This window comes from Corvus brachyrhynchos, unplaced genomic scaffold (assembly GCF_000691975.1).
Source record: "Corvus brachyrhynchos isolate BGI_N302 unplaced genomic scaffold, ASM69197v1 scaffold79, whole genome shotgun sequence".
NCBI lineage: Eukaryota > Metazoa > Chordata > Aves > Passeriformes > Corvidae > Corvus > Corvus brachyrhynchos.
Window position 1 is genome coordinate 830,461 of NW_008240023.1, and position 9,406 is coordinate 839,866.

At 42.0% G+C, this 9,406-nt stretch overlaps 1 protein-coding gene across 2 annotated transcripts in view; it reads right to left on the bottom strand.

Annotated features, from left to right (window-relative positions):
* TRAF3IP1 (TRAF3 interacting protein 1) overlaps positions 1–9,406 on the bottom strand; it is a 28,044-nt gene that overhangs the window by 15,956 nt on the left and 2,682 nt on the right. The window contains exons 3-7 of one of the 2 annotated variants that reach the window (XM_017743413.1): positions 8,552–8,692; positions 7,940–8,407; positions 7,203–7,280; positions 2,483–2,558; positions 1–95 (exon numbers count right to left, since the gene is read on the bottom strand). In XM_017743413.1, coding sequence (XP_017598902.1) covers positions 1–95; positions 2,483–2,558; positions 7,203–7,280; positions 7,940–8,407; positions 8,552–8,692 — 858 coding nt within the window. The remainder of the gene's footprint in view (positions 96–2,482; positions 2,559–7,202; positions 7,281–7,939; positions 8,408–8,551; positions 8,693–9,406) is intronic. The other variant, XM_017743414.1, reaches the window with a different exon arrangement.

Here is a 9,406-nt window from a genome sequence, read left to right on the forward strand (position 1 = left end):
CTGTCTTTCTGCAAGACCTGGTTCATTTTTCTCCTGCACTTCAGCAGCACCATCCTCTGAAATCCCATCTGCCACACTCCTCGCGTCCACAGCTCCTGTAACAAACCAGTTTATAGGCAAATGAAACCCAAGAGCCAATAAAAATTCAAAATAAAAAGCCAGGCTAAATACCTGCTAGGATTTCTTTCTAGTTTAATAAACCCTCTTCAGTGTCAATAAATCACATTCAAGGTGCACAAAGACTTTTTAAATGAGTGCTGACTGAACTCCTGAAAGCTGAAATATTCAGCATAAATCTCTAATTTATCTGCCCATCGAGAAGAGACATTCCCTCCTGTTGTACACTGATTTGTTCCCAATTAATATTAGCTAAAACAGAAAGCTCTCATCATCACCACTGTGCAAAATAGATCAGGATAGCTCCAGAAAGTTTTCCTGCCCTCTGAATTATTCACCTGTGGCAGCTCCACGGTGCCAGAACAAAAAGAGGGGTAATGCCTCAAAATATTCCTGGCTCTGGTAAACTAAAATTTCAGTGCTGCTTCAGGAAAAGAGGAGTATTTCAGTACAGAAACATTTAAATATATAAAAACATATTATCATTTATAATTATTAAATTTATGAATAATTACAATATTTATAATAATAAATATATAAATATTGTAACGATCTAATGGTATATTATTATCATACAACAAGATAATGATGTATTATAAGAGTACTGTAATAAATATATTAGTATATAAAAATAAATTTTTAAAATACAAAAATCTATAAATACATTAATATTTTAGAAATATCCACCCTAAAGCCAGAGCATGGGGGAATTCATCCATTGTATTCCATTTATCAGGAAAACTGGATCCTGATTTTGAAGGGACAACCCCATAAATTAAATACTATTATTTTATTATAATATAATAATTAATAATAAATATATTAATATATAAAAATATAAAAATAACATTTTACAATATAAAAATCTATAAATACATTAATATTTAAGAAATATCCACCCTAAAGCCAGAGCATGGGGGAATTCATCCATTGTATTCCATTTATCAGGAAAGCTGGATCCTGATTTTGAAGGGACATCCCCTTAAATGGGGTGTGTCTGGACAGTGCAGTTTAGTGCCATATAAAACAAATACTGAAATCTTGGGAAATAAAAGAAGTTCTAGGATCAGCTAAGGATCACTAAGCAGTAAAATAAGGCTGCATTTAATGGAATCCAGACAGGGTTTTTCAGCTGCCAAACGATTCCAACTTCACAGCACAGGAGATGTGACATAAAAATTTCAATTTTCTAGCACCGTCTTGAATGAAGCTCCTAAATGAACACACATTCAGATCCCAAGTGCCAGGCTTTTTCCAAGGTATTTAAGGTGCCCAAACAGGGGCTACTCATTATCCTGGAAGCAGGACTGATGTAACTCCAGTATTTTGCCTCAGACACATGGAAACCTAAACCAGGAATCCAAAGAAACTGTGGGTGCTTGGAAAGACACTCAGCACCACATGATCCCTTCACAGAAATTAGTAATAGTGAGATTGGCAAATTAAGTGTATGAAGATCTTCATTAGTCTAAACAGCACCAATTTGTAACCAGAACTGGCTGTTTTTAACAGGTATCAATTGACAGGTGTCACTGAATCTTCTGAACAGAGACATTAAAGTGGTTTATGTACCGTGACTTCTTCTTCAGAATTAAAATAGCAGGGGTACGAAGCACTGAAAGGAAATGAGGATCGATCACTGAACTCAGAGGAGGGGGGAAAGGCACTGAAATACAGCCAGAAATTACAGTTCCACTGCTGCTGTCTGAGCTCTGGGTACCAGCCACTTTTATTCCTTATCCAGGAATTTCTCCAGCCTCTTCCTCTTCGTTTCCTACACAAAGGGATGGCAGTGCTCAGCTAAGATTCCTTTCTTCCTGATGTCTGGGATATATTTGGGGTATTCTGAAGATAATCTACTTTCCAGTCAGTGTGTAAGTACAATATTTAATAGGTTTAACTACAGAAGTTGGTGACATGATTGCAAGGAAGCACCCTTCTCCACAGAGAAATAATTTCTTTATTTGGAAAGCCTGGCCCAACTGTTCGTTGAACCCAATTAAAACCATTTCAAGGCTCAAACCTTCACTTTGCTCTGCTGTCAACATTTACCAAATGTTAAATGTCAGAAATAGTTGCAGACAAGTCCAAAAGCTCATTTAGAGAGTAATTACACAGAAATTACCAAAAGCAGGCTGAATTTATATCTCCAGCATGCACGGGGAACGAGAGCAAACTGAACTGAATCTCACTTCCTATATCCCAAATCCAGGCAGGAAAATTTCCTTGGATTCACAAATGCAGGCTGGGAGTACAACCCAAACCCTGACAATAACAAACAGGGATATTTCAGTGTTTCTGCTATTCCTACTCAATAAGCCTGCAGCATATTTGATAGAAATAACAATATCCTCCTCGTGGTTACCTTCTCCTCCGGGCTTGGAGCGATGCCTTGATCCTTTTGCTGAAGGCTGCCTTGATATCCTTGCAGGACTTTCATTCTGGAAAAAAAAACAAACAAAAAAAAGCCCAGAAATTTATATAACAGTAGATTTAAAAATTATGTCATTATATCTAAAATTTCCTTCCTTGTGTTGCTTTCCTAAGTATGCTACAGGACAAATATTGACCTAAGAATTGATCCACACGTTTATGTTGGGTTTACTTCCCTCCAAGTCTGTGGGGAATTTTTTCCTGGATCTATGCCAGCTATTTTCTTTCTTATTTGATGGAAAAACAACTCCCAACTGGGAACTAAGAGTATCCAACCTTGTGGAAGTCATAGAGCACCTGTGCTGGGCTTGGAATATGATGAGTAAGATTCCTACAATCACCTCTGAGCTTCAACTGCATCAGACACACAGCTCCTCTTCAACCTGCCACAAAATCTTTCTAGATTCCATTCCAAAACAGAAGCAAGGATTTCCAAGTTGTGCTACCAGGCTTGCACAGTCCATTACTCAAATGGCAACTTCCCTGGATAAAAACCCTGGATAATAAGCCTCCTATCCAGCATCCTGAAATATGTTTAGCACCTCCTGGGATTTCCTTATTTCCTTCCTTATGTGCTTTTTTTTTTTGCAGTTTTCATCCCAGATTCTTTGTCAGCCCTGGTGGTTGGAAAAGACCTCCAAGATCAGCAAATCCAGCCTCCAATGTCCACCTTGAAAACCAGAGAATCACAAATTCTGCCATTTTTATGCCATCAAAGAATGGTCTGAGGAAAAGGGACCTTAAAGCTCATCCCCTTCCACCCCCTGCCCTGGGCAGGGACACCTTCCAGCAGAAGGAAGAGTTCCTCCTCTTCAGGAAACTCTGGCACGTTCTAAGGAAAACCAGACAGAATTCCAATCTTGAAGTGGTTCATCTTAATTTGAATTGTTCATAATTACCTGCACAAGCCCAACACTACGGAAGGAGGGAAAGGAAAGCTCCTACACCAGCAGGAGCACATCTGGCACGCTTCAGCCCCAGCAGCTCTTTGGGTGAGGTCATTATTAGCACAGGTGGGGAGGGAGCTGGGAATAGGTGCTGAGGCTGCTGCAAGAGGGGATTTGGTCATTTATTTATGTGAGGTAGTGGCTACAAACAGTTTTTTGTGGAGCCACATGTGCAGCCTGGCAGCAGGTGCAGGGTGAAAGCTGACGTTTACTCACTATGGCAGCACACACAACCAGAAATCCCTCAATATTTATGATTGGGGGCTTTCCAAAGGGAGATAAAAGAGGCTATTCCCCTTCAAGACTTTGAAAAGCAGCCACTGGAGCCATTAAAGGGAAATCTTGCACTTCATCTCACACCATCCTGGAAAAAACACATTACAGTGGAACCCTTGATGGATGCGTGCACGTTTCCCAGACCTGAGTAATTATGTTTCCACGTGGAGAGGATCCAGAGCCTTCTGCAAACCATCCAGGCTGCAGCTTTGCCCTCATTATTAACCTTCAAACAGGCTGAATTTCACTTCAAGACACAAGAAATCAATGTTCACTGCCGTTTCAGGGCTCATTATAAAATCAGCCACTGTGATTTTCCCCTCTGATTCATCAGCTCTACTGATGGTTCTCTAATAACAAATAAGAATTAAGCGTGTGAAAGCAATTTTAATTCCATCAACTCTCCTCAGTGTTTTTCTTCTACCTAAATCCACAGTGCCAGGAGGTATCTTTCCACCTTTACAGTATAAAGTGTGCAGGTATAGTTTTATGTCAATAAAACCACATACAAGGAAAGATCTCCACTTGCTAAGGCCAATTTAAGGCTGTGCTGGTAAGACTTATTAGGAAAATATCCATCAATTATCTTTGCCTCACCTAAAGTCTCACAAGATGATGTTCAATTGGTGTTAGATTCTGCAAACTAAAACTTCTCAAACGCAAAGAGATGAGGAAAATCGCTGTTTTTAAAGCCTAAGTTTAAATGATGGATTTCTGGTGTAGTGACACCAGAGAGGGGGGGACATTCCCACCTCCAGAACAGAAATACTTGAGCCATGTCCTGCAGATTTCCATGGAATGATTCTCTCTGCTGTCTTTTTCCATTTCACAGCTTCATTATATAACCTAAATAAGCTCCAAGGGGAACAGGAGTTCATTAGGCAGGGCTTAGAGGCTGCTCCAAGTGACCAGTTCCAGAGTTTGCAGGGCAAAAATCAAACCCATTCTGCAAGAGGCCAGAAGTGACAGGATATTACAGAAAGCCTCAGCCAAGAGTTCCAGCTGCCACGGGAAACGTGGAAGAGACTTTTCCAAGGTGTTTGGCCTCGGGGGGGAAGTGATTTACCTGTTCTGAAGCCACGTGCAGCACCAGATGCTCTGTGACCTCCCCCACCTCTTGTCAAGTCTAAATAATAACTATCTTCATTATTTAGAAGGTCCAAGAGGCCACTTCAAATCTGATTTTTCCCTGAGATGGACTGAGAGCGAACAGAACACGACTCAACCCTAATCCCAAAGCGTGGGATGCAGGAGCCAGCCTTGAGGCAGCTTCTGATTGCCATGTGGTAGCCAAATGTCTCTTTAATTCCTACTTATCCCTGCTTTCTTCTAGCTCCAGAAAATTATGGACACCCATGTGATGACTCCTGCACACCGGGTAACACACAGAGTTGCTTTAGCAAGAGAAAAATACATTTCAGCTACCAAAAAAAAGGTCAGCCTTAAGTAGATTTGAAAGCCAGCCTCTGATAATTAGCAGCAAGAAAAACTAAGATTTGCATGAATAGAGAAAATCTCATTAAGGCTCCTAAGAGCATTGAGGCAAAGCCAGGGACTAAACTTTAAGTGACAGCTTTGCTGTACATGCAGAATATATTTTTTTAAAGCCTAAATTGATCTGTTTTCTAAAGCAAATGCAGAGAGAAAAGGTAAAGAGGTTAATCCTGAGGGGAAAAAACAGGGGCTGACTTGTTGGGTACTGCCTCAAACTGTTTCACTTCTGTAATAGTGAATATATATAGATATATACGTTCTATAACTATCTATAGAAAAAATACATATAAAAAGCAAAAGAGAGATGCTGAAGATTTCTTAGTTCTGCAGCAGAGACCACAAAATGTCACTGAATATCCTTCATGTGCACAGAAAAGTTGCTTGCCTTCTTTTTAAAGCATTCGTTTCCCTGCCACGTGACTCGACCGGAGCCACGGTGCCTAAATCAGGGTAAATCCCTGGAAATCAAGGCTGGGAAACTCCTGTGAGGACCAGGAGATCAACCCTAGTCCAGGAGATGCAATTTCCAACGATTTCCTGCTGGGAATTTCCTCCAAATCAGGGTAAATCCCTGCAAATCAAGGCTGGGAAACTCCTGTGAGGACCAGGAGATGAAATTTCCAATGATTTCCCTGCTGGAATTTCCTCCAAATCAGGGTAAATCCCTACAAATCAAGGCTGAGAAACTCCTGTGAGGACCAGGAGATCAACCCTAGTCCAGGAGATGCCATTTCCAATGATTTCCCTGCTGGAATTTCCTCTAAATCACCTTGTGCAGCTATCTCAGCTCCCAAAATTCCCTGGGCACCTTTTCATCTCATCTCTCTCTTCCACAGGTTTAAGATGATGACCCTTGCCACGCTCTGCTCTGAAGTTTGTGTTTTCATCACCTCAAAAACGAGCAGCCTCTGCTGTTACACAAGCAGGCAGAGGCAAGAATGCCATTTGGACTTCAGGTAACAATTCCAAAGCCTTGGAATGCCTCCCAAAAGCACTTAGGACGGGAAATGAAACTTTACTGCCCCGCTGCATTGTCGTGGTGCCCAAGAGCATGACCAGAGTTTGGGATGAGGCTCAGAATTTCCATTAGAGACCCAATTTGCAGGAAGTTTGACTTGGCCATGAATATTTGCTGGAGGCTAAAAAAAAAAAGCCCTCTTTTATAAGCTCTCCCTCCCAGTGCCAGTAACTTAAAGAGTTGGGTTGGATTTGAGCCAAGGAAGAGCTATAAATTTGTCATCTCCCAGGGAAGACAACGATGATGTCAGTGGGCCCAGAGACTCCTGCTAGACTTGGGATCCTGCCTGGTTTTCCCTCAGCCTGTGCTGCTTTAGGTTCATTTACTGAAGTCTCCCTCTTTAAACATTTGGCCATATGGCTCCATAATTCCCCCAAATTGCCTCAGGCCACGGGGAAGCAGCAGATGGAGGCACAGTGGTATCACAAGCAGCAGCTTCTGTGCAGAGCTGCTCTTCCAGCTGCAAAACGTGGACCCTGAAACATCAGTGGACTCATTTTCCTTCCAAAACAGTAACTTCTGCTAAAATCCAAAAATAAATACAAAGCCCTATCAGCTTTCCAGGAAAGATTCTGAGGAGCAGAGAAAACCCACAGCAGGGGGTTGGAAGAGATGAGCTCTAAGGTTCCTCCCAACCCAAACTAGTCTGTGATCCTAAGAAGTGTCCAAAATATCAACAGACAGAAATAAAATCTAGAAAATTAAATAACTGGAGTAGATTTTTTTCTTTTGGTTCAAACTCAGAGAAATTTTTAATAAATAAATAAAAAACCAAACCCCCAGGGAAGCATCTATTTCATGTATTTTCCAGCCCTAAAACTTGCCATCTACCTACCTTTCAACCCCATGTTGTTTTCAAGCAGATTCCCAAGTGAAAATGCAATACTTTGAATATTCCTACCTTCTCCACCACTCACCTCAGTGTCTGGCTGGCACTTGCTGTCTTTGGTTGGCCTCTGTGGTTTTCTAAGCGTGGATTCTTCAGAATCTGTGGGCTGGAAAGAAATGAAACTGGTTTAGATCCAAGCTCCCTCCTAAGAGAAGCATTTTGGTGCCCATCAATCCTGAATTTCTACCAAGAGAATAGAAAGGTAAATTAGGAAATATTTAGAGGAAGGGAAGATAGAAAAACAACAAAATGAAAGGCAATGGAGAGGTGGCTGTCGAGGTAGTTTAGGACTTTGAATCCTTGAATCCCAGACTGGTTTGGGTTGGAAGGGACCTTAAACACCATCCAGTTCCAACTCTGAAAGGCCCTCCAGCACCTGAAGGGAGCCAACAAGGAAGACAGAGAAGGACTTGGATAAGGGATGGAGGGACAGGACACAGGGAATGGCTTCCCAGTGCCAGAGGGCAGGGCTGGATGGGATATTGGGAAGGAATTGTTCCCTGGGAGGGTGGGCAGGCCCTGGCACAGGGTGCCCAGAGCAGCTGGGGCTGCCCCTGGATCCCTGGCAGTGCCCAAGGCCAGGCTGGACATTGGGGCTGGGAGCAGCCTGGGACAGTGGAAGGTGTCCCTGCCCATGGCAGGGGTTTGGAACAAGGCCCCTTCCTGCTAAATGAGCAGGAATACAAACATGGAAGGCCACTGGAACAAGCACAGTCCCAACCACGGTGTGGGGAAAGTTCTTCCCCAAAATAACCTTTCAATTACCTTTTTCTCTGCTTTCTCCTTTCCATGGTCCCTTAAAAGCTCCCCATCTTTTGTTTCTCTGTCCCTTTGTCTGTCCCGATCTCTTCCCCTCTCTCTGTCTTTCTCTCCTTCTCTGTCCCTGCCCTTATCTTTGTCTCTTCCTTTCAGTCTGTCCTTTTCTCTTCCTCCTTCATGTCTTTTCCCTCTTTCCTGTCCTTTCTCATGTCCGAGATCATCTCCTCGCTCTGTGTCTCCTTTTCCTTTGGTTTTCTCTGCTTCTCTTCCTTGCTTGGTCACTCTGCTCTTGCTTCTTTCCCTCTCTTGTTTTTCTCCTTCCTTTGAGGTGTCTCTTTCATGTTCTTTGTGCCTCTCTTCATTATTCTTCTGTTTATCCCTCTCCTTTTCTCTTTCTCTGCTCTCTTTCGACTCTCCTTTGGGTTTTCTGTCTCTGCTTGGGCTTCTGTCTTTAATTTCAGTGTCTCTCCTGCTCTAAAAAGAAAGCAAACACTAAAAGTTAATTCCAACACACGGAAACTCAATCACATAGGGACTTTACAAACACAAAAATTCTAAAAAAACCCCAAGCAAATAAACCATGGTACCCCTGTACCCCCCAAAAAATGCAAATTCTACCTCTTTATCCCTATGACTTTTTTGTTCTTCTGCTTTGGGCTCTCTGCTTTCTTTATCTCGAGGTTTGGAGGGTGGAGGCTTCCCTTTAGCATCAGCTTTTTCCCCTGCCAAGACCCTTTTTACAGCAGCATCACTGGACAGCTGCAAGGAACAGAAAAACACCACTGAGAGGAGTAAATTATTTCATTAAATAATTAATGTAGTAATTATTATTTTAAGAACGTAACAATTCAGTGTAAGAACATAATAATTCCATGTAAGAGTGCAATAATTCTGTGTAAGAACAGCCCCTGCAGTTGTTTTCAACCAGTTAGCAGATTTCTCCATTATTGTATTTCCATAGTCAAAAAAAACACAGTGGAAAAATGACTTTCATTCCACAATTAAGAGATTTGACTGACAGGAGATAAAGGTGAGCAACTGGTTGCATAATTAATGTGTCTGTACCCCAAAATTTTAAAGGTTCTGAAGCTTCATTTTGTGCTTCAAACGTAATAAATGTTGTTAAATGACGAACAAATAAAGTGAACAACAGTGAACATTGAAAGCCTTAATATTCAGAATACATTTCTGTGGGGAGCTCTGCTAAACATCATCAACTCTCTGTCTGCTGTTATTGTTATTAAGGAGTGACCAAATGTTTCCAATGTGCACTTAATAACAGCAGAGTGGTAATTAAGGCACAGAATCATTTGGGTTGGACAAGATCTCCCAGGCCATCGACTCCAAGCTGTGCCTGGTCCCCACCTTGTCACCAGCCCAGAGCACCCAGTGCCACATCCAGGCCTTCCTGGGACACCTCCAGGGATGGGGACTCCACTCCAAGGCCTGAGCACCCTTTCCATGCAGAAATTC